The following is a 26,686-nucleotide window of genomic DNA, read 5'->3' on the forward strand; positions in this document are numbered from 1 at the left end:
TTGACCACCATTCATAGATCACCCCACCCAACACACCAGAATACATGTCCTTTCTAACAACACACAGCACATGCACCAGACAGAACACATGCTGGACCAGAAACCACATCCCCATAAATTTAAACGGATAGCAACTATACAATATATTCTCTGAACACAATTAAACTACAAGTTAAACAGATACACGGAAACCCTCAAGTATTTGGAAATGAAACAATACATCTTTAAATAGTCCATTAGTCAAAAACATGAAAAGAGAAATTAGTCAATTTGGGAAAATAATGACAGATATAACATATAAAATAACATGTAAAACATATAACATTAAAAATATGCTACAAATATTTACATATATAGAAATATAACATACAAATTGGTGCCTACAGGGATGCTTGTAACATTAAATACTTATAAAAAAATAGCAGTTTAAATAAATGCTTTAAGTTTCCACATTAAGAAAGAGAAAAAGAAGGCAAAACAAACCAAACCCAAAGTAACCAGAAAAAAGGAAATAATAAAGAGCAAGAAAACCAATGAAATTGAGAACCCAAAATTGATAGAAGAAAAATAAATGAAATCTAAAGCTAAAAAATATCAATAAAAGTCACTAACTTTTAGGAAGACTTATTGGAAATAAAAAGAGAGAAGACACAGAATACAAAGTTAGGAATAAAAGACAGAAGTCAGCTACTGATCCTACACTAATGCAACAATAAGTGAATATTAATGATACTAGGCAATAAATCTTAAAATTTTGATGAAGTCGGCAAGTTCCTGGAAACACACCAACTACTAAAGCATCAGACCTAAATGTAAGTGATAAAACTATTAACACTTCTAGAAGAAAACAGAAAATGTTAACAAATTTGGGTTAGCTAAAGATGTTTTAAATCAAACCCAAAATTCATAAACCACAAAGGGAAAATAATGATAGACTGTATTTCATCTAATTTATAAGTTGTGTCCTTCAAAAGACACTTGTGAGAAAACCTATCGGTGGACTCATGCCCTAAAGGGGCAAGAAAGATGAGTTAGGGCAATACAAACGTTCTGTATTATTACTGTGATGATGGTAAACTACTGTACACATTTGTCAAAACTCACTAAATGGTAGACTTAAAACTGATGAAGTTTACTGAATGTAAATTATGTATTCTGGTGTGTTGCAAAAAAATAAAAAGTATATATATATATACATATATATATATATATACACACACACACACACACATATATGTATATATATACACACACATACACATATACATATACACACACATATACATATACACACACATATACATATACACACACACACATATACATACTACAGGACTTGTCTGCATGCATATAAGCATAACCAATAGACACAGACACCAGGGGGGTGAGGCCATGAGTAGGGGGGTGGGGGGCAAGGGAGGGATAAGGACACAGATGTAATACCTTAACCAATAAAGAAAATTAAGAAAAATGTGTATTTCAACAAAAATATTTTTTAATTTAGCCAAAAATATACACTAGAAAAAAAGTTCCCCATTGAAATATGAAAAGACAAACCATAGACTGGGAGAAAATACTTGTAAGACATATATATAATAAAGCACGTGGGTCTAGAATATATAAATAAGCCTGACTACTCAATATTAAAAAGACAAACAGCCCAATTAAAAAATGGACAAAAGATCTTAACAGATACTTCAATAAAGAAGATATGCAAATGGAAATAGCACAAAAAAATGATTTTAATACCATTAGTTGTTCAGGAAATTCAAAGTGAAACTAAAATATACCCCTGCACACCCACTAGAATGGGTAAACTTTAAAAACTAACCACTCTGAAGGTGATGACAGTGTTCAGTAACACTCCGGATATGCAAAGTGGGACAGACAAGTGGACCGTTTCTTCTGAAGTTGAACAGACCAAGTGACACGGAAACTGCATTCCTAGGTGTTTATCTAACATAACTGAGACTGTATGTTCACACACAGATTTATACTGCAATATTCACAGGTGTTTTAATAATAACCCCCAATCTCAAAGAACCCAACTGTCTATCTCTTTAGTGATTGTATACCTACATTAAGGTATATCCACTTAATGCTGTGAAGCCACAGAAAGAAACTTCTGATACATACAATATTGATTAGTTTAAAAAGTATTATGCCAGGTGAAAGATGAAGAACACAAATGACTACAAACTGTTTGGGAATTATACTTTCTAGCATTTAAATATGTTATGCTCTATTGTCCTGCCTTTTCTCTTTGTGGTTCCCAATTATACTACATTAGAGGCCCGGTGCATGAAAATTCGTGCACTTCGGGGGGGTCCCTCAGCCCAGCCTGCGCCCTCTCGCAGTCCGGGACCCCTCAGTGGATGTCCACCTGCCGGCTTAGGCCCGCTCCCCAGGGGATCAGGCCTAAGCTGGCAGTCAGACATCCTTAGTGCTGCCGCAGAGGTGGGAGAGACTCCCGCCACCACCACTGCGCTGGAAAGCCATGAGCCAGCTCCTGGCCGAGCGGCGCTCCCCCTTTAGAAGTGCACTGACCACCAGGAGGCAGCTCACCCATTGAGTGTCTGCCCCCTGGTGGTCAGTGCGTGTCATAGTGACCGGTCTTTCATGGTCGTTCACCTTTAGGGTCAATTTGCATATTGCCCTTTTATTATATAGGATTGTACCTTCTGTGAAATGCTCACAAGAAGTCTGACTCCCCTGAGATTTCCCCGCTGAGCCATAACCATGTGGAGAGGAATAACAGAAATAGACAAATGCCTAGTGAGTTCCTACAGTTCTGCTCACCTTATCTGATAATCTAGATATAAAAATCAGCATCTTAAATATTAAGGCTGGTTATGTCTTTGCATTATTACTTTACATGCATCGATACATTGGTTTAATGATTTGGTTTAGGAAATATTATATTTGATTTGGAAATATAAAAGTATACACTAACATATTCCCAACTTTATTTTGCCTGGAACTTTATATGATAATGTCAATATTATAATGTAACCTTGACTTGGGAATTTTTGAAAAAGCTTTGGGAAAAAGCAATAGAATTCTGATGTAGCCTACATAGCATAATAACTAAAATAGTTAGCAAAGAAATTAGCTTGTCAGACTCCTGACAATAAAGTTATTTATATTTCTACAAATTTAGTAAAATGTAAAAAAAATCATCACTATGAATATGAAATGATACTTTTAATTCAAAAACCACCCAAATCACACCTCCATAAATTAGTAACTAGAACTAGAATGCCGACTGCCAGCACTTCTGCCTTCTGCACATTTAAAATGGGAGGATTCTGGTTCACGGCAGACAGAATGCCGGCCCAATAATGAGAATCTGAAATAAGTAGGAGAGGCGCTCAAGACTGGCATGAAAGTCACAGGCACAAAATAAAACGAATCTCTATACAATAAATTAATATATAGTGTCAATGAACAAAATTTGGACAAGAATAGTAAATGAGCGGCAGTGTTAGGATCACTTGTATCCACGTCAAGAATACAGACAGAATGCGAAGAACTTATCAGACGAATGACATTTCTACATAATGATTTTCCTTTACCTCCTAAGAGCCTCTTAACTTCCCAGAGATCTCAGCTTGAGAGAGAACCACAGAGGCCCGACTTGCAGGCCTACGAGCAATGCAGCCATGAGGAAGGTGTCGGGGCACAGTCCTAAGTGGAGACGCTCTAAACCCAACTACACGATGACCACGCCTTAGCCGGTGTTCAGTTTACACCCCCCGCCCCCCGCCCCAGATATTTTTCTGCTCATGTGAACTTGGTAATACCTAAGCTACAAAAAGAGCATGGACTGGCCATGCCAGCAGCAGTGTGAATATGAGAGTGCTTTTACAAGCCTTCTACGAATGCTGACTTACTGCCCACCTAAGGCTGCACTGAACTCACTTTCATAACCTCCATCTGCTGAGCTCCAAGCCACCCTGTACTTACTGTACTTCAGCCCCGGGGCACCCCTGGGATCAGCCCAGGAGGAAGGAAGAGGTTAGGAGCGAGCAGATGTGAAAGCCAATGAAGACTTTCCGTTGTTACCCCGCAGGATATTCTACACCAAGCGTGTCAAACTCAAAGGCTAACATGGACCAAATAAACGAGGCATGCGGCCCGCGGGCTGCGAGTTTGACATGCTTGTACTACACTCTTATATGTAACATACTCTCCCTAATCGCTAAGGCTTCTCTCACCTGGCTCCTTCTGCCCAGGATCTGCCTCAGGCTTCTCCAGCGCTCGCTGAGCCTATTCTCTGAATTCATATAAGGTAAATTCAGTTATGATGGGACTCCATTATACCGACAGGCTTACAAGTCCCCACTGCTGATTTTTTGCAACCAGTATTTATTCAGAATCCACTTATATCAAGATTATTTCTGACCTGCTGTGTGGCTCAGTGGTTGAGCGTCAACCTATGAACCAGGAGGTCCTGGTTCATTCCAGGTCAGGGCACATGCCTGGGTTGCAGGCTCGATCCCCTAGAGGGGGCGTGGAGGAGGCAGCCAATCAATGATTCTTTCTCATCATTGATGTTTCCATCTCTCTCTCCTCCCTTCCTCTCTGAAATCAATAAAAATGTATCTAAAAAATGCTTATTTTTACTAAAATTATACAAACATAAGTAAAATGTATGTGTGTGTGTGTGTGTGTGTATATATATATATATATGGCAATTCTATACTATCCATGTACTTTAAAATGATATATCACATACAGAATCAGTTCACCTGCTTCAATACATTAAATAATTTAGTCTTTTATAATATACTAGAGGCCCAATGCACAAAAATTCATGCAAGAGTAGGCCTTCCTCCGCTCGACTGCCAGCACCAGCTTCCCTCTGGCACCCGGGACCCGGGCTTCCCTCCTCTGGCCGCCGGCAGGCGCCCGGGACCCGGGCTGCTTCCCTCCGGCCCTGGCTTCATCTGGAAGGATGTCCAGAATGATGCCAAGGATGATGTCTGGTCTAATTAGCATATTACCCTTTTATCATTATAGATTCCCAAAACAGAAATTCTGAAAAAAGAGAAGAAATGCCAAACAATAGAAATACTATAGGAGTGTCAATGCTAAAGAAAACCATTTGGCTAGTCTGAAAATATGCTTTTGTGTGTAAAGTTTTTCCAATAATCTTTAATTAATTAATCTCAGAAGTACTCCAGGTGTATAATAAAAGTACAAGTGCCAGCTAGCTAGCTCCCTCTAGGAAGAGATATTCAGTGTGATCATTATTATAACAGATGCAAATACATGAAACAGTGTAAGGAGATCTCTCTAATTCAAGAGTGTTTCTCTGAGATTTCGCTGCAGTTTATAGTTTTCCCTGTATTGTTCTCCCCCCTGGTCATCTACTCATTCATCCACCCATCCATCCATCCATCCATCCATCCATCCATCCATCCATCCACCCATCCACCCATCCATCCACCCATCCATCCATCCATCCATCCGTCCATCCATCCATCCATCCATCCATCCAACCTTTTCAAAACGAAGTTTATAATCTTACCCTCAATACATTCTTCATAAGTTCACTCTATTAATTAATTCTCCCTGATTGCAACCAAAAACCAGTGCTGCTATTTGTCTTTCTATCCACGCTCAGTTAACTGGCTGTTAAGACATCAATCCCATACAATTCCGTGGCACCCATCTTCTGTGTATGTTCTCAGAGAGCATCTGACTGCAAGGGCCCCGTTCGGAAAGCTGGGCTCTGATGATCTCACTGCTCAAGTTCTTGCACTGCGCTCACCAACCAGAGATCCTGCTAGATCATCCCCTGGGCCTGGAATAGCTTCTTCAATCAGCTCCCCCGCCGAGACCTCACTCAAGGCCTCCCCTAAACATGAGGTCACCCACAAAGCATTTTCTCTTATGGATTTATTTGCACTGAGGTCTTTCACTCTATCTTCTAATTTGTAACATACTTATAAGATAAATGATGAACTCCTTCGTAGAAAGGACAGTGTCTTAAACCGTTATGATAAACTCACACTTGCCTAGGCACCGCAAATGTGCTCACCAAATGGAGAAGCGAATTTTTGCCATGAACTCATTCCTACAATGATTTACAGGAGAAAATATTCTACACGGGATATTTAATTTATTTTGGAAAATAAGACTTTTAAGGTCAGTGAGATACAAGTCCCTACTTATTAAGTTTAAATTTACTCCAGAAAGCCCACAATGTAAAAGATGTCCAATAATATTTCAGTAAATTATATTTTGCCCTCACATCGATTTTGATCAAAATAGGGAGGAGAAAGGATGAGGACTAAAGCAATAGGTGAAATATACTACTAATTGGATTCCTCTTTAAAACTGCAAGGCCCCTTAAAATCTCTCTTAAATACAGTCACGGTTACTCTGACTACGATGCAGAAAAAGGGAAAACTTAGTCACAATGAGTCTTATAGTCTATTGCTCCCCTGAGTTTACAATGAGTAAAAGGGTGCGTTCCAATTTTCACAAAAACTTAAGAACTTCGTAAAGCGTCATAAATCCTACATTTCTAATTTTCACAATTAAATGATTTCATGATTTTACTTTGGATAAATTTTTTTTACACTTGAAAAATACAGGAAAAAGTAGGATATGATTACATTTGCCAATATATGAAAGAAGTTATTTAAAAATAAACAATCATTACATTTCAGTAGGAATTACTCTGCTCCCATCTGTTGAATAGTAGAAAGAGCTACCCAAAGCCCTCCCGCGAAGCAGAGAGCTGTCATATTACAACTTATATTTTAATAACTTTATAAAACGGCTGGCAGAATTACCATGCAAATGCAGGTGCTGGGTTTACCGGTCACTCACCTCGCCCCCATTGACATATTCCATCACAAAACACAAACGGTCTTTTGTCTGGAAGGAATATTTCAAGGACTTGAAATGAAAAAAGAAAAAAAATGTTATATTATAATCCTACATTGTTATAATGGCACCAAAACAGAACACTCAGAAACAGTAAGCAGTATGATGAAATGAACTGTTAGCATTCCTCACCAGTCTATTTACCCTCAAGAGGGCTTAAGGTAGAGTTTACGGGAAACGTAAGACAATTGATGTTTAGCTCAGCAGTGGGTACCGCTAGGGGAAAATTAACACTTTAAGTAAAGATTAACTTAGAAATTGTGAGGCGCACCTCTCAACCGAGTGCGCCACCCATTTCACACTGTGTGGGCTCCCAAAGCTCTTATCCATGAGATCTCAGAGCGAGGCCGACAAATTACTCTAGTGGAGGGCTAAGACAGTTATAGTCGTTATATTTGGGAATCTAATCATTACAACATAACTTTTTGCACACAGGGTACATAACATGTAATTTTATAGGTTATAAAAACTGCAGAACTATCTTAATATACTAGACAAAAAACACACAACAATGTAACATTAAGTCCAGATATCTGGTGATACCTGGGAAAATTCCTACATTAGGCAATCCTAAATCTTTAAAAGACCCTTTAAAATCTCTTAAATACAGTCAAGGTTACTCTGAAGAGAAAACTCAGCCACAATGTGTACCCCTATGGTCTATTGTTCCACTGAGCTTACAATGAATAAAATCATTCCTCCTTTGGACAGTCTAGCTGTTACTTTTAATCTTAATGTATTTCACTGAAATCAGAACTATATAGAAACTTTGCAAATTACGCCTCAATTACAATCAGTCAAGGAACAGGACTAAAAAAAAAAAATCGGTTTGCTTCGTAACTAAGTCACAATTTATACTTCGTCTAGTAAAGAAATATCATGACTGATCCTGCCTTTACTGTCGTGTGTTCAGCATTTAGTGGAAGTACTCTATCACTAAAAAGAAGACTCAATTTCTACAAAAAAGGCAGCAAAGATTTCTGCCTTTCACATGTGCAGACAACGTTGCCTGGCCATGTAAATATTTATATACAAACCAAAGAAGCGTAAAACCCTTACATTTACCGCTAATCTTTTCAGCTGGCCCCTTTTGAAGTCCACCATGTTCTCTGGGGTCTCCTTAAAACGCCAGCATGGATGTATTGGCTGTACGAGTTATTTGTATTCAAGGTAGTGAACTTCATGGAAGGAAAAAAAAAAATCTCCTAGAAGTTGTAGCTGCATAATGGGAGGGATTACAGATGCATGATGGTGCAAATTCAACCCCTACATTCTGGTAATTTCCAAGAAATCTGACTTTACAGCTTTCCACACGGAAAAGGCGCACCTAAATGAAGGGTATTGACAACGTTCCTTTTCTTAGCTTAGTTCTGTCAAAGCCCCTCTCGTCTGAAATGCTGCGATGACACATGTGTCCGCTGGCACTTACTGTCAAGAAGGGATGCCTCGTGTTCTTCAATACCCGGCTCTCGGTGAGGGTGTGAGCCACTTCATCCTGCAAGAAAAACAGGCAAGCCTTGAATGCAGCGGTTCTCAACCTTCAGGCCCTTTAAATACAGTTCCTCATGTTGTGACCCAACCATAACACTATTTTCGTTGCTACTTCATCACTGTTATGTTGCTACTGTTATGAATCGTCATGTAAATATCTGATATGCAGGATGGTCTTAGGCGACCCCTGTGAAAGGGTCGTTCGACCGCCAAAGGGGTCGCGACCCACAGGTTGAGAACCACTGCTTTAATGACTGTTCTGAGCACCAACAGAAAAACGTCACTATTTCTCTGAGCCCAGGAGAGATAAAACCTAGAGACGGAAAAATATTTTATTAATTTATTATTATTTTGATCCTCACCCAAGGATATTTTTCCATTGATTTTTAGAGAGTGGAAGAGAGAGAGAGAGAGAAAGACGGAGAGAAATAGTGATGTGAATTGGTTGTCTCCTGCATGAGCCCCGACCAGGGCCTGGGATGGGGAGGAGCCTGCAACTGAGGTGTGTGCCCTTGACTGGAATCGAACCCGGGACCCTTCGGTCTGCAGGCCGACACTCTACCCACTGAGCCAAAGTGTCTAGGGCTGGAAAAAGATTTTGTAACACGGTGACACGCTTGCTCTCAGTTGCCAAACTATCTTCTCACTGTTCCTCGATTTCTATTTCTAATCTCTTATATGAAGGTGTTTTTTTTTTTTACCTTGATAGAGCAAATGAACGCACAGTTGTTCTGTTTTCCATGAACACATACTAGTAGTCACCTTTCCCATGTGTTGTTACTGGAAGCTTTGTTCTTTTTAAAATATATATATATTGATTTTAGAGAGAAAAGGAGAGGGAGAGAGACATAGAAACATTAATGATGAGAGAATTATTGATCAGCTGCCTCCTGCATGCCCCCTACTGGAGATGGAGCCCACAACCCGGGCATGTGCCCTGACCGGAAATCCAACTGTGACCTCCTGGTTCATTGGTTGATGCTCAACCACGAGCCATGCCCGCCCGACTGGAATCTTTGTTCTTGAGGCTCCTGTTCCAAATGGGACTTGGATGAAAAGCCACATGAACTCCGTGGACTTCAGTTGTGACACAATCGCTTCAGAAGCCAGGCTTGCTTACACTGGAGAGCATGCTGTCTGCATACTCTCGTCTACACTGCCCTTCACTACATTCCCGTCCTTCCCTCTGCCCCTTCCAGTTTCTAGTATTGGGACAAACCAACCTCACATGCTCACCTCTATTCCACATCAGAAGGGGGAATCACAGACATGCCAACTGGCACATTATAATCCCCGCTCCGGTCTCAGCTGAATCTTCAGGGGGTTCTGTGACTCACTGCTACGTTGTCACTCTTCCGTCCCGTACATGTTTGTTTCAAACCTTTCCCAGGCCGGGTACACACCTTGCACAGGCGCTGAGATGCACCAACAGCCCTGTGAGCGCCGCCCAGGGGCTGGAGCCCAGGTTGTCTGATCTCAAGTCGTCTCTCTCCATCTCAACCTCACTCTTTCAAAAGGCCAGCTTGCTTCCTACTCAGAACGGGAGTCATTCAGAATATGTGGCACACTGGATCACTCTCTTCCCTGGAAACCTGGTGTCCAGGGCGTCATAATCTCTTAATTCTCCTCCTTTGCATGGTCACCTTTTCTCGGTCTTTTTGCTGGTTCCTCACCTCTGAACCCTCATCCTCTGAGTGCCCCCAGCCCGCAGCCCTCTTCTCCTCCCTGGGGACTCATGGCCTGGGCGCCCTCAGCCAGACTAAGGCTCAGGTACAGCAAGCATGTCAAACTCACGGCCCGCGGGCCACATGCCTCATTTATTTGGCCTGTGTTAGCCTTTGAGTTTGACATGCTTGGTGTACAGGGTACATGGCAATCAGTGGTCTTCCAAAGCTGACTTCTCACCGCCAGGCTGCTTCCCCTCAATCCCAGGATGGGTATTTGATAGACTTAAACTGGAGTGTCTAACAAAAATATCCAATCAATACGTCCAAATCCTAATTTCTAATCCGCCACCCAAAAGCTTGTTTCTCCCCCATAAAAACATCACCCGCGTCACTGTGAATATCCTCCCCATTGCTCGGCCAAGAAATCGGGCAACAACCCTCAACTCCTTCTCTCTCTCCTCCCCTACGTTCAATCTGTCAGGCCATCCTGTTGGCTCTGGCCAAAGAGATGAAGGGCTGCACACCGAATACCGCAAGGCTTTGAAGGAACAAATATATTGAAAGTGAGAGGATGCAAACGATAAACAAAGCAGAGCAGGGGCAGGGGTAGCTAGCGCGTTATCAGAACAACAAACAGGTCCTACGAGACAAAGACAGGGACATTATGTGTATATTAATAAGAGGTTCAAAATAATAAGAATTATAATTATAAACATTTGTGTGCTTAATAACAGACCATCAAAATATATAAAATAAAAATGGACAGCCGAAACCGGTTTGGCTCAGTGGATAGAGCGTCGGCCTGCGGACTGAAGGGTCCCGGGTTCGGTTCCGGTCGGGGGCATGTACCTGGGTTGTGGGCACTTCCCCAGTGGGGGATGTGCAGGAGGCGGCTGATCGATGTTTCTCTCTCATCGATGTTTCTGACTCTCTATCTCTCTCCCTTCCTCTCTGTAAAAGATCAATAAAATATATTTAAAAATAAAAATGGACAGAACTGAAGAGAAAATATTAAGTCCCACAACAACAGCTGGAGACTTCAATCCCCTGCTCTCAATGGGCTTGGCCAGCCAGACAGGACATGGTAAGGAAACAGAAGACTGAACACAATAACCAGCCAGGCCTACGGACACCCGTGCAACACTCTACCCTGCACAGAGCGAGCCGTCCTCTCCAAGGCACGTGGGACAGGTCCCAAAGATGCACCGTATGCTAAGCCACAAATTACGTCTCAATGGATTGAAAAGGTAGACATCAGACCAAGTGCCTTTGCCAACCACGCTGGGATAAAGTTAGAAGTAAAAAACTGAAGGAAAACTGAGAAAGTTAGTAATTACAACTAATGGTTGAAAGAAGAAATCATGAAGGAAATTAACGTAGAAAATACTGAATAATGAATGAAAAGAAAAACAAAAAATTCACGAGACTCAGGAAAAGCAGTGTTAAGGGGGAAAATGATAGCCTTAAACACTTACATTAAAAAAAAAAAAAAAAAAAAAAGAGCTCTGGCAGGTGCGGCTCAGTTGGTTGGAGCATCACCCTGTACACGGAAAGGGTGCAGGTTCGATTCCCAGTCAGGACACATATTTAGGCTGTGGGTTCAATCCTCAGTCCAGTTGTGTCTGAGAGGCAACTCATTCATGTTTCTCTTTCTCTCCCCCTCCTTTCCTCTCCCCCTCTCTCTAAAGTCAATGATAAAAAGTAAAAAAGACAAATCCTCCCATGAGGGTTAAAAAAAAAAAAAAGGAACAGAAAAAGACCTCAAATCCACAACTAACTAACTACACAACTTAAGGAACTAGGAAAAGAACAAATTAAACCTAACGCTAGCAGAAGGAAGAAAATAATAAAGATTTAAGCACAGATAAATAAAATAGAGAACAGGGAAAATCAATGAAAACAAAGAGTTGGTTCTTTGAAAATATTAACAAGATTGGCAAACCTTTAGTTAGTGTAAGAATAAATGTATGAAGAATGAGGGAAATAGAAAACCATCAATGGTAGACCGTGGCAATACTTGTAGTAGACGAGATCCACTGACAGATGTTTAATAGTGGACAAACTTTTTAGAAGGAAAAAAGGATATTTGCACAGTCACAGATTTGTTAATTAAAAAGGGAACCATCAGAACGTTACCATGGCTAACCCTGGCAGACACCAGTTTACCAGGTGATCAACGTAATGTCCGCAGTAATAAGGCAGATGGACTTCATTCACTCCTGAGATGAGGCCGAGATGAGCACCTCAGGATTCAAACCCCAGGTCTTGTCAGACTCGAAAATGTCATATTGTTAATCACTTCGCTATGAATAAGCCTATTTTCCTTCAAGAAACTGATAAATGAACTTGTTGGGGAAAGCAGCGAGGATCTACAGCAATTGGGATAGTCTATTGTTTGTGAAATATACCGGCTTCGTACAGTTACTCAGAAAAGTATAATTAATTAGTGAGATAAGACAGAATCCAAGAGAGGCTTATGTAAGAAAGGAAAACCAGAATGGAGATGACATTTACTCAGGCATGGTACATAGCAGGCGGTAAACATCATCATCAGAGCAAATATGTAACAATAATATATTTATTTTCATTTAATGCAATGTTAATTTTATTCAAACTATAAGTAAATGTATTCAATAATGATGGCAGGTGCTATTCCATTTCTTTATTCATTCCTTGGATCCTGACAACAGCCCTATGAAAGGGACATGATCAGGACCCTCATTTTCCAGGTGAGAAAACCAAGCCAACAAAACATTGAATAATGTGTTTGGGATCGTTTAGTAGTAAGTAGCAGAGCCTACAGAAAATACCAGTTTAATTGCCATACATGTCAGGTGTTAAGCTGAATCCTTTACATATTCTATTCAACATCACATTCTTGCCCAGGAACACTGTTTCCCACAAATAAAATGTTTACAAATGGAAAAACTGCGATTCTCCTGGCTGCCCCACTCGCTGTGAGCTGTTAGCATGCTTGGCCTCTACCTGACCACAGTCAGTCTTTTCCTTCCGAGTCATCTTGATAAGCATGTATGCCCCCCCAATTCTGTCAAATGTCCCTGAGGGAGTGGTACTCCTCCCAAAACTGCTTGGGAAAGGTCATCAGGTGGTCATTTGCAAAGCGGGGATACAATCCTAGGCCCGTCTGCGTCCAGGTCAACGTTCTTTCCCACACCAGCACTGACTGCTAAGAAGCTGAGGTTGAAACAAATGTGCAAGACCCGGGAGCGTAACCTCACCAAGTGGGTGGAGCAATTCACCGCAGACAGGAAATACTGTAAGTAACGGAAAGCTAAAGTCGCCTACACCGGGTAACAGTAATACTATGTGTCGTTGTCCAATTCAGCAAGACACAGCTTGGACCAACTTATAAAGTGATCAAATTTGCCTTTGGAGGGAACTGGGATTTGATTTAGAACCCTGAGAACTGGCGCCATTAATGCGTTCATTATTTGCAGAGGTGAATGAAGTTATGAGAAGGTGTTAGGCCTCCTGAAAAAAATTTCAAAAACTATTGCTTTTAGTTTCATTATTCTTGTATTTTCAAATTTATTAAGGCTGCTTTTCCATTCAACAAATATAAGCTGTATAATTTATGAGTACAAATCATCTGTTATTCTAATCCCTCTTATTCAATAAGAAATTCAGAATGTTGGGGGGGAAATAAAAAGCAACATTAGTGCAATTAGTGATCGAGGTCACAAATATATAGTAAAAACATCCTCCCAAACACACACAGGATAAATATTTCTATCTCCTCGAGGTAATAAAATAGCTTCAGTATATAATACTTAGATAATACTATACATGTTTGAAAGTTTTAATATTACAAATATTAAGATAATAGACGTTGTTAACAATAGCCTACAACCAACGTTTTGGTTACTGAATGGAATTTCGACACTAACCATGCGTACACGTGAGGACACACACGTGTGTACAGTGTAAACAAAACTTCCAGTTACCTTTGCAATAATAACTTCTTTCTTCAGAATCTTCATAGCATAATACTTCCCACTTGCCTTCTCTCGAACCAAAATAACTTTCCCAAAAGTGCCTTTACCTAGTAGTTTCAAATAGTCAAAATCATTCATTGTCTGAAAAATACAAATTAAAAAATATATGAAATATTTCGTGCAATTTATTTGTAAATATTCCACTCATCTGCAATATCCACTCAGAAGCAAATTTTACCAAGCGCTCTCTCTCTGAAATGAGTAAGAATCAGATGGCACTGGCTGCCTCATCAGCAGTCATAGATGCTGGAAACCACTGAAGCGATCCTCAGATACTGGAGACAATAATTTTGAACCTCGAATTCCTCAGCTACTCAAATTATTAGTCAAAGGAAACTCCTAGACCAGATGGCTGTGCTGGTGAATTGTATAAACATTTAAGGAAGAAATAACAGCAATGGCGTACAAACGCCTACAGAAAATGGAAAAGGAGAGAATACTTCCCCGATTCATTTTATGAGGTAACCATTACCCTGACACCAAAACCAGACAGAAACATTATCCGAAAACTACAAGCCAATCAATATACCCTTTATGCAAATACATGTAAGAATTCTAAAAATGTTACCAATGAATGCCTGTGTTCATTTCCAAAACTGTACGCTCCCGACAGTTTTCCCGAATGTCAAGTTATGACGTGTTAAGCATTCAATGGTATCTCTAGTTCAAAAGCAAAGCAGCAAGAGGCATTGGGAAATAATAAAGTGCATTTATTAATTCAACTAAAAACCAAACAAATGGGGCTAAATATACAGAATGTTTACTGCCCCTCCTCCCTGATGCACATGTCACTTTTTCCCATTAGGAGGCGGGGTCAACCTTCCCTCTCCCTGGGCTGGCATTGTGTCCAGCTGTGAACACGGAGAGCCCCACACTGCCAGGTCCACACCCAGCCTTCAGCCTGTCCGCTCGGGCTGTGGGAAGCCCGGGCTTTGTGCTGGGAGGAAGGCCATGTAGAGGCCCTGGGATGAAGGGAGGTCACGCGAGGGGGACCCAGAACCCAGACACATGAGGAAGGCGTTCTGGCATTTTCCAGCCCAGCCCACTGGCAGGTGAAGGCAGCTGCCTGGGAGATAGGTTGGCGGCCAGCAGAATTGCCCAAGCAAACGGGGAAAGTGTGAGAAATAACACCCGGGGATTGTTTTAGGATGTTAAACTTGGGTAGTTGGTTCTATGCAATAAAGAAAAACATTGTTCTCGTGAATAGGATAAAGCTTGATTTGAGTAGGACCCTCCTTGTGGTTTTTGTTTTGTTTTTCCAACATACTAGTATTTTTATTGATTTCAGAGAGAAGGGGGGGGGGGAGAGAGAGAGAGAGAGAGAGAGAGAGAGAGAGAGAGAGAGAGAGAGAGAGAGAGAGAGAAACATCAACCATGAGAGAATCATTGACTGGCTGCCTCTTGCACTCCCACACTGGAGACCAAACCCACAACCCAGGTTTGTGCCCCAACTGGGAATCGAACCGTGAGCTCCTGGTTCATAAGTCAAAGCTCAGCCCCTGAGCCACGCCGGCTGGGCCCTCCTTGCTTTTTTCTTTTTTATCTAAAATCACTGGAAAATGATACTTGCTGTATCCTATTACTTAATGTCATATCAGCTGAAACTGAATACATAGGGATAAAATCAAAGAAGAATTTTTAAACCGCTTTATGACATTCTCCGGTGAAAAGTAATATGTAATTATAAAGTATTACTATAGTCCTCAAGGATGCGAATCTCAGGAACAAGGAGAGTTTTCAAAAGTATGACAGTCTTAAGTCTCAGTTTCACAGCTTCTGCCAGTTATTCTGTCAATCTTTAAAAAAGGGAATTTGCATGGAAATTGATATTAGTAAAAAAAATTTTATGTGATAAAATCAGAAACAGATTTCATATCTATTTTGACAAACTTTCCGAACATTTTAAAGTATCTTTGATACCAAATGCTCACGTTCAGCATGGTAGACACAGTGATTATCTAGTCTTTACAAACGAAATGTAACCTATTACAAAATGTTTTCCTCTTTTGGACGGTGTTAAAGCTACAATAAGATTTCATTCAACAATGAGAGCATGGTTACTCCCCAGAGAAATTAATTACCCAAAACCCAATTCTAAGATTTGTTAGGTAAACATTTTATGTAGGAATACTCTTTCCTTTACATAATCTCCAACATATCAGTGTGGCTGCTTTAGGCTAAGACGTACATGTGCACACATAACAAATGCTTAATAAATGTATTCAAATCACATTATAGATTCTAGCATTTAAGAAAAAGACTGCCTAGCCCAAAAATTTGGTTAAAATATGAATATATAATTGAAGAGGAATACAAGGAATCACTCGGAAAAGGACACAGAAGTTCACCCCTCCACCGCCTGCCTCTGGCTCTCTCTCTTAGGGAAGGGAAGCTCTAGTCTGGTCAATTTCTACAACGACTGGGCCAGGCAGCGATAGATCACAGGACCTCAGAGGTCCCACCATCTCTTCTCTCTCTCTCCAAACACTAACCATAGCTTTGAGTTACTGTAGCCAGGCATCTATATATATAAAAAGCCAGTGACCAGAACACCGTAATGACCAGAATGACTGGTCGCTATGACACCCACTGCGGCCAGCGAACCAGCCCAACTGGGGGGCGGGGCACCTCCCCCCAGCCCCACTCCTGATCAGCCTCTCTCACCATGATCGAGGGCAAGGCGGCCGGCCAACCCCCCTGCGACCCTTCCCCACCAGCAAGCCCCACCCCCGATCGACCCACCCCATTGATCTGCAGCCCCTCCCCCAGGCTAGCCCTGCCCCTGATTGTCCCCCCACTCCAATAGGGGGTGGGCCTGGCCGGCCAACCTCCTGCAGCTCCTCCCCTCAGCTGGCCTCACCCCAGATAGGCCCCCACCACTCCATCAGGGGCAGGGCTGCCGACCAACTGCCTGCAGCCCCTCCCCTGGCAGGCCCCTCCCCCAACGGGCCCCCATCACCCTTATAGGCCCACAGCCCCTCTCCCAGGCAGGCTCTTCCCCTGATCACCCCCCAACCCCAATAGGGGGTGGGGCCGGCCAACTGGCTGCAGCCCCTCCCCCTGGCCATCCCCGCCCCCATTGGGCCCCCACCACCCCAATTGGTGCACGGGCCCTCCCCCCAGCTGGCCCGGCCCTGATCAGGCCCCAATCAGGGTGGGCCAGCCAGCCAACCTCCCACCATCTCCTCCTCCCAACAGGCCCGAACCTGATCCGCGCTCATTGGGGCTGGGCCAGCCGGACTCCATCCATGCATGAATTTGTGCACTGGGCCTCTAGTATAAGATAATAGGCTGCCATTTTTTATGAACTGCCATTTTTAGCATATTTCTTCCATACTCATGCATGCACCAAATAGAGGAGCAAGTCATTATTTCCTACCTTTCTTTTATGATGGGTTGCAGAAGCATCCATCTCCTCCTCCCCTATATTATCAATTTGTGAGGTTGGACTGCAACAACTCATCCTCTCCTCCTCTTGCCTCTGGAGTCTGTCTGCTACAGCCTGAATAGCTTCCGTCCATTCTTCCCTATAGATCAAGTGCAAATTCTCATTAACAGAGGATGGTAACCAATTCAAATATTTCCTTTTTATATGAAATATATACCAATAAAGTCTCCACGATAACACACACACATGCATGCAAGCACGCACACACACTCACACACACACACACACACACACACACAAGCTCATGAACATATTCTCCCACGCTTACTCCACTGTGGAATTAATCCCAAGGAATTAATTACAGCATAATGCTCGTAGTAGCATTTATTTGGAGGTATGTTAAACAAGAAAATGAAAAAAAGGATTATAAGAAAATTCAGTTAAAAGAACTTTAAAAGTAAGTTACATTTTAATTGCCCGTACACATCTTACTTACAAAGTAAAGATGACCCCCAAAAGTTTGCTGCACTTATTGTTTTGTTTAGCTACTGTACAGCCATCATTGACATACTCAAGATCTTTATTGTAGTCCAACAAAAGTTCTAAGAAAAGGTTTTCAAAGCCAAAACCTTTCACTGTTCCCAGATCATAGGCAAATTTCTTTAAAAAAAATGGCAGGCATAAGTTGTAGCTTAATTAGTAAGTCTCTCGAGCACTAATTTAAAGCTTTCATTTTTTGATAGTTATCTCATCAGATCAAGGGTCATTGATTTCCATAAAAGTTTTAAAATCACCTTGTTGCTTTCTTAAAGTTCATCAGAATTTTCAATGGAATTGCATTAAATCTATAGATCAGTTTGGAAGGAACTGCCATATTAATAAATTAAGCCTTCCAATCCATGAATATGGTATAGCTCTGCATTTCTGTAGGTCTTTAACTTCCCAGAGCAATGTTTTGGAATTTTCTGTGAAAAAGTCTTGCACATCTTTAATTGGCGTTCTATCTAAGTATTCTTTATTGTCCAGGGATTTGTAAATTTATTTTTTTTGCTAGCATTTAGAAATACAGTTGTTTACTGTACACTGACTTTTAACCTCCAGACTCACTAAATTCATTTCTGAGTTCCAGGAGCTCTTATTTTTCTGGATTTTGTAAACATGCAACCATGTTGTCTACATGTAAGGGCAATTTTACATGTGTTTGCCTTTTTCCTAATGTGTTTGCTTTTTTTTTCTTTTTCTTGCCTTATAATACAGAAGATCAGACCATCAATACAATGTAAAATAAAAGTGGTGGGAGCAGGCATTTTACTTTGTTCTAAGTGTTAAAGAGAAAGCATGGAGCCTTATCCTCTGAGTATTGCATAAGCTGTAGGATATATTTTTTTGGTAAATACCCTTAAGTTGAATAAGTTCCCTTCTCTTTCTATTCAACAGGTTTTTTGTTTCAAAGGGATGTTGACTTTTGTGAAATATTTTTTCTGCATCTGTTGAAATAATTGTGTAGTTTTTCTCCTTTATCCTATTAATAAGTTTAGTTGGATTATTTTCAGACTAGAGGCCCAGTGCACAAAATTCATGCATGGGTAGGGTCCCTAGGCCTGGCTGGTGATCAGAGTCGATCAGGGACTTCCGGCTGCTGGCCAGGGCCTTCCCCAGCTGCTGGCTACCAGCCAGCACCTTCCTTCATTCTGCGCCGCCCCATGGTGGTCAGCGTACATCATAGTGAGTGATAGAACTCCCGGTCTCCTGGTCAAACTCCCATGGGGACACTTTGCATATTAGCCTTTCATATATATATATATATATATATATATATATATATATATATATATATATATATATATATATAGATGCTAATGCAACTGAATTCTTGGGATAAACTCCATTTGGTCATGGTGTATTATCCTTTAAGTATATTTTGTAATTCTATTTGTCAAAATTCTGTTAATAAATTTGGCACCAGCCCTAGCTGGTTTGGCTCAGTGGATGGAGCATCAGCCTGTGGACTGAAGGATCCTGGGTTCAATTCAGGTTGCAGGCTCAAACCTTGGTGGGGGGTGTGCAGGAGGCGGCCGATCAATGATTCTCTCTCATCACTGATGTTTCTATCACTCTTTCCCCTCTCCCTTCCTTTCTGAAATCAATCTTACCTAATAATAGACAAACATGTAAATTGACCATACCTACGCCATGCTAACCAGCCAATCAGGAGAGTATGCAAATTGACCCAACAAAGATGGCAGTTAATTTGCATGCATAGGCTCCAAGTGGCGGAGCGAAGGCTGATGGCCCCAGGGCCGGCTCTGGCCGGACCCTGGACAGAGCGAAGGTGTGGGTCCCGGGTGCCAGAGGCAAACCGGTGCCAGCAGCCATGGGAAGGGAAGGCCTACTGCATGAATCTCTTCGTGCTACAGGCCTCTAGTAAAAATATATTTTTAAAAAAAAATTGGCATCTATATTTACAAGTATATTGGGCGTATAGGTCTCTCTTCTTATGATAGTTTTGCCTGTTTTCTTTGTTGTTGTTTTTAAAATGAGGGTGACAGTTGCCTTATAAAATGAGTTAGGAAGTGTTCTCTTCTCCATTATTTTCTGAAATAGATTTTGTAGGATTGGTAATATCTCTTTAAATGTTTAATCAATGAAGCCACCTGGACTTGAAGTTTTCTTTGAAAAAAAAAATGTTTTGCTTACTAATTCAACTTTGTTCATTAATACTAGATTGTTCAATTTTCTAGGGTTAGTATTGTTAACTTCTGCCTTCTTTTTTTAAATTTTCCTTAAAAACCTTTCAAGACATTTCCATTTTATTAATTTTGTTTCAAAGAACTAGCTTTGTTTAATTGATTATTCTCTACAATTTTTCTGTTTTTAAGCCCCCTGATTTCTCTATTGTTTCCTTCTTTCTGTTTGTCTCAGGTTTAATTTACTTTACTTTTCTAGTTTCTCAAGATGGAAGCATAGATTACTGACTTGAGAACTTCCTTCTTTCCAAATATAGGAATTTATAAATTCCCTCTAAGCACTCATTTCACCACATACCACAAGTTTTAACATGCTTTGTTTTATTATTATTTGTTTTACACTATTTTCTAATGGCTCTCGTGAATTTTGTGTTTGACCCAATGATTATTAAGAGGTGTTTTATTTGATTTCAAAATACTGGGGTTTTTCTTATTATCTTATTGATTTCTAATCAATTCTACTGAAGGCAGAGACCATATTTTGTAAAATTTCAGTATTTCTAAATATATTAATAATTGTTTTAATATCCAGAATATGATCTTCTGGTGAATGTTATCAAGTACATTTGAAAACAATGTGTATTCTGCCACTTCTGGGTATAGATATCAATTATATCAAGTTGATTGATAGTGCTATTCTATTTCTATGTCTTTGTTGATTTTTTTTTGTTTAGCTGCTCTATCAACTGCTGAAAAGAATTTTAAAATCTCAAAATATGGTCCTGGGACTGTCTATTTTCTCTCTTAGTTCTGTTACTGCATGCATACATATTCATAATTGTTATATCATAGAGTTCGACTGACCCTTTTAACATAAAGTGTCCTGGTACTCTCAGGTGATACATCTTATTTTGTAATCTCATATAATATAGCAAGTCTCTTTCTTATATTTACTGTTTGAAGATATCTTTTTCAATCAATTTCTTTTCAATCTACCTGTGTCTTAAAGTTCATCTCTTAAAGACAATACATAAGTGGGCCTTGTACTTTCATCAGTTCTGAAACTCTCTCTTTTTTTTTTTAAATATATTTTATTGATTTTTTACAGAGAGGATGGGAGAGAGATAGTCAGAAACATCGATGAGAGAGAAACATCGATCAGCCGCCTCCTGCACACCCCCTACTGGGGAAGTGCCCGCAACCCAGGTACATGCCCTTGACCGGAATGGGACCCTTCCGTCCGCAGGCCGACGCTCTATCCACTGAGCCAAACCGGTTTTGGCAACTCTCTGCCTCTTACTTGCAATGTTTAATCCATTAATATTTAATGCAATTACTTATAGGGTTGCACCTGAGTCTACCATTTGTAGAAAATACCAAGTGTCAGCAAGAATGTGGAGAAACTGCAACTCCTATGCACTGCTGTGAGAATGTCAAATGTTGCAGCCACTATGGAAAACACTGTGGAGGTTCCTCAAAGAAATAAAAACGGAACTACCTTAAGATCCAGCAATCCCTCTTCTGGGCATTTAGCCAAAATACAATGAAATCAGCATCTTGAAGAGGTATCTGTACTCCTATGCTCACTGCAGCATTATGAAAAATAGCCAAAACATGGAACAACCCTACGTGTCCATTGAACGATGAATGGATAAAGAAAATGTGGGATAAACATAGGATGGGATGTTATTATGTGCTCCAACATAAATGAACAATGAGGGCATTATTCCAAGTGAAATAAGCCAGTCACAGAAGGACAAATATTGTATGTTTTCACTTATATGAGACACCTAAGGTAGTCAAATTCATAGAAGCAGAAAGAAGAATGAAGTTTGATATGAGCCAGGAGAGGGGGAAATGGGGAGTGGCCATTCAATGGGCATAGAGTTTCGGTCATACAAGATGAGAAATTCTAGAGATCTACTACAAAGCATTGTCCGTAGAGTTAATAATACTGTGTACACTTAAAATTTGGTAAATTTCATGCTATGTGTTTTTAATCACAATTTTTAAAATGTACTAGAAAAGCTAAGAACATTTTGAAAAAAATAGCAATAATAAAAGGCTTGCTTTATTGAAAGCTAAAAGTTTGATAAGGCTTCTCTAATTAAAACCATGTGATCCTAGTGCTAGAGTCACAGAAATATCAAGATAAGGGGGGGAGAGGAAAATACTAAAAATACAAGTATTCAAGCATAATCAGTTAGAAGAGAATGGATTATTCAATAAATGAAGGTAAGACAAGAAGCTCTTCTCTTGGAAAAATAGATTCCAAACTTCTATGATTAATGAAATAAATATAAGATTTTAAAAGATAGATTAGAGATATTTAGTTTGCAACAGGTAAGTATTTTAGACTGGAAGACAGAGTAGAGAAGATAGAGAGTTTTTCTCGATCTTAATACATCTAAGTCTTCATTAATATTGAAGTCATATAAAATATCCAAACATCAGGTTCTAGGTAAATTCAGGAAACAAACTCTAATGCAAATACAAATATGCTGTTTTTCATAAAACTGCTTCCTTCTAGTCATAAACGCAAGTGAAAACTGATTATCCAGAAAAGTAGTATGATAATATTGCAGGAAGAACAAACTAGTTCAGCCTTAAGATATGGCTTAAGTCCAGCCTTGCGAACACAAAGGCAAAATGAATCAAGTTACATGGGATGTTATAAACCCATGAAGAGCAATATTTTCAAAGCATATATATTGCCATGGGAAAAATCCCATTCGTTCAACAAGTCAATAAACACTGTATCGGCCCCTGGACTGTGCGCTAAAAATAAAATGATGAGCAAGGAAGACATCACCCTTGCCAATCAAGAATCTTATAGTCTACTGAACAAGGCAGGCAAAGATTATAGTAGTGGTATACCAGATGCAAAAGGTCCAAGGAGATAGGGAAGGAAATAGCAGGGGGACCTACCTAGTCTACCAGTGTCAGAGGTTTTGTAGGAAATGTAACATTTTAAGCTCAGATCTGATTTCATAGGAATTACACAGGAATGAGCTCAACCATAGTTATGGGCTAGCAGTGGTCGGCAAACTCATTAGTCAACAGAGCCAAATATCAACAGTACAACAATTGAAATTTCTTTTGAGAGCCAAATTTTTTAAACTTAAACTATATAGGTAGGTACATTGTTATTAACTTAATTAGGGTACTCCTAAGGCTTAGGAAGAGCCACACTTAAGGGGCCAAAGAGCCGCATGTGGCTTGTGAGCCGCAGTTTGCCGACCACGAGGCTAAGGTATAAGCAAACTGAAGACTCAGCATAGATAAATGCCCAGGGCAGAAGGGGGTGGCTTTGGAGGGAGGACACATAAAATTGTATGTGTACTGAAGACCTAAACATATCTCACACAATAAGACTGGAAGTGTATAAAAAAGAATCAGTCCTTAACTCTGGTTATAGAATCAGATTATGAGTAATTTCTAGATCTTTTCCATTTTTCTTTCTTGTCTATGTTTTCTGCATCAACATACATTACCATTTTTGTTTATTGATCAAAAAAGTATTATTAAAATAACACTTCCCTATTTACTAGATTTTAGGGGGAAGTTCTGAGGTTTTTTTAATCACACAAGTTTCTTAAGAACTAATTTATTCATTTGGAAAATAGGCTAAAAAGATTCAACTTCACAGAGTTGCTGATTTGAGTCAAATATGGTAACATAGGCGCAGGAAAATGAATTTGTGCTGGTGGTTGTTGGACCTAAGTCAGTATGAGAGCCACCGGATGAAAGGGTATTGGACAGAACTGGGAAAGGGAGGGGACTCCAGGAATTAGGGGATCAGGAGGATGAAAATGGGGCCCTGAGGACGCTGGGGGGTTGGCTGGAAATGTGTTGCACTCCCCTCTTCAGCAACGATGACGGCCACTGCCAGTCAGTCCTGGTCCTTTCTTCCTCACTGAGCTTAGACCCCATCTCAGCATCCTCCTCCCCACACTCCAGGCGGCCGCCTGACGGATGGCATGCTACCTGACACCTTTGCCACCTCTGGCCTCAGAATTCTAAACACAAACACAATCCTACCATTCTTTTAAAAGACGTAGCTTGGTTATTAAAAAATGTCTTAATTTATGTTTTAGCTGTTTAATGTTTTTTTCTTTTTAATTTTTTTAAAAATATATTTTATTGATTTTTTTACAGAGAGGAAGGGAGAGAGATAGTTAGAAACATCGATGAGAGAGAAACATCAATCAGCTGCCTCCTGCACATCTCCCACCGGGGATGTGCCCGCAACCAACGTACATGCCCTTGACCGGAATTGAACCCGGGACCCTTCAGTCCGCAGGCCGACGTTCTATCCACTGAGCCAAACCGGTTTCGGCGTTTTTTTCTTTTAAGAAGTATATCTACCAGAACTTCCAGATATTTTGATTCAGAATTTGATAAGTTACTCATCTCTTCCATCAGAATAATAATCCTTAAGGGCCTACAGCATTTTACAAAGGTATTTACATATATTTACACATGGTGAGGTCAGACACACGGGCTTTTAGATTGACCGTTGCTTTTTCACAAAATGGAGAGAGAAAAAATGACTCTCTTACCTTTCCTCTGGCGTATCTACATGAAAGGTTCTCTCTATAACAGTGGTCCACTGGAGACATCTGATAATGAATGTGTTTGGCTTTGGTCGTTCTGTTTTCATTAACTGGCATTCTAGTGATAAAATAAAACGTCTCTTTGAATATACTTACATTTAAACCAAGAAACAAGCACTTGCAAACTACAGCGTTGTGTTCTACGCAAAGCCACTGAGATCTCTCAGCATTCCAGGGGATACACGGCTTTCCCCCGAGACACCCTGCTGCTCTCCCCTGTATCGATACCTCTGCTGTCCATTCATTTGACCCCGATCCATACGTGACCACCAACTGTCAAAAGGACACCTGTCCTCTGAGGTGAAGATCAAAGCCAACTTCTTCCATGAGGCCTTCTATGGAAGACTGACCATTCCTGAATCCCCCCCCTCTCCCCATATTCTCAGAACTTACTATTGTCTGCCTCATTCTTCACTCAGCTTAGACTACCTTATAATATTATCGTTTTAAGGCATCCTTATCTCTCTACCTAGATTATAAGCCTTTTGATAGTATATCCCACTTGTAACTTTTTAGAAATACGTTTTTATTGATTTCAGAGAGGAAGGGAGAGGGAGGGAAAGAGATAGAAACATCAACGATGAGAAAGAATCATCAATCGGCTGCCTCCTGCATGCCCCTGAGTGGGGACCGAGCCTGCAACCCAGTCAGGTGCCCGGATGGGGAATCAAACCATGATCTCCTGGTAGGTGGGTTGATGCTCAACCACTGAGTGACACCGGCCAAGCCACCTATAGTTCTTATTAATCACAGACCGTAGAGCCAGTCAGTCACCAAGCGATCAATTCTGTCAAGGAATATCTAGGAAGACTTCAAAGAAAAGGACGAAAGTGCAGTGGCTAAAATATGGGTTCTAATCCCAGTGTGTCTGGATTCAGTATTTTCCCTACCATGAACAATGAACCTTGCAAGCGAATTAAGGTCTTTGCTCTTCAAACATTACTTAGAAACAAGAAGAGTACCAGTAACATACAACTAGTACGTGGAGAAATAATAAATCGATGTAATCCTCAACATTGTGTGTGACACAAAAGGTTTCAATCGTGCTAGCTGTTAGCTTTAAGGACTGGATACGCGGTATCAGACAACCAGAGGAAGTACAGCTGGCTTGTGTACCGATACTGCTCTTTTGAAAGAAAGTAATTGACCCCTGGTTGAAAAGTTCAACAGTGTCTTGTCCATACTTATCCTTCTGGTCCTATCTCCATTATTAGCAACTATCAACTGCCATTCCTACGTCTTTATGGGACCAAGTCAGCAATCATATTGAACCATTCTTTTTATATAACGAAAAAAATCACATTCTAAATCAATACGTTAAAATACAAAAATGACACTAAAATGAAAAAGGAAAAGTGGTCTCAAGTTGGGATTTTTTGAACTATCTGTGCCTTTCTCTCCGGAAGTGTCTGGCTTTGTTCAGATCTGAGAGCATCGTCTCCGCCCGGAGAATGGTCTCGGAGAGTATCCCTCATCTGGTAGCGAGTCAGCACCGAGAGAAGAAAATAATTTCCCACCACATCCAGGGCTCTCTGCCCTTCGTACACAGCGGTAACTAAAGAGCTGGATCTGAAGCCACAAAAATTGAAACGTTAAAAAACCATGTTAAAACAAGTGAGCCAGTCAACAGAAGAAGTTCTGGGTTCTTCTGTGTAAGCTACAATATGGGCTCATGAACACACCCCACAGCTCTTTGTAAAATGAAGGCAAACCTGCCATGGCTCATGTCTAAAAACCCTTATTCTTAAAGGGGACTCCTGATCTTTAAGGGGATTCTTAAAAAGGATGGTGGTGAATAAATAGTCAATACTTCTTCAGAAGAATATTTTCAATTTAGTCATGTAAAGATTTCCAATTCAACCTCGGCTGACTTAAAAACAAAAGTAGAAACTTTGGCTAGCGATTCTGAAAAGCTATTAAT

The 26,686-nt window shown here is 40.5% G+C and overlaps 1 protein-coding gene across 3 annotated transcripts in view; it reads right to left on the minus strand.

The window, feature by feature from the left end:
* AKT3 (AKT serine/threonine kinase 3) overlaps positions 1-26,686 on the minus strand; it is a 207,881-nt gene that overhangs the window by 46,892 nt on the left and 134,303 nt on the right. For 2 of the 3 annotated variants that reach the window (XM_036355095.1, XM_036355094.1), the window contains 5 exons: positions 24,712-24,823; positions 17,454-17,601; positions 14,024-14,155; positions 8,330-8,395; positions 6,844-6,912 (listed from right to left, as the gene is read on the minus strand). In XM_036355095.1, the coding sequence (XP_036210988.1) occupies positions 6,844-6,912; positions 8,330-8,395; positions 14,024-14,155; positions 17,454-17,601; positions 24,712-24,823 (527 nt within the window). The remainder of the gene's footprint in view (positions 1-6,843; positions 6,913-8,329; positions 8,396-14,023; positions 14,156-17,453; positions 17,602-24,711; positions 24,824-26,686) is intronic. The other variant, XM_036355096.1, reaches the window with a different exon arrangement.

This window comes from Myotis myotis, unplaced genomic scaffold (assembly GCF_014108235.1).
Source record: "Myotis myotis isolate mMyoMyo1 unplaced genomic scaffold, mMyoMyo1.p scaffold_m19_p_21, whole genome shotgun sequence".
NCBI lineage: Eukaryota > Metazoa > Chordata > Mammalia > Chiroptera > Vespertilionidae > Myotis > Myotis myotis.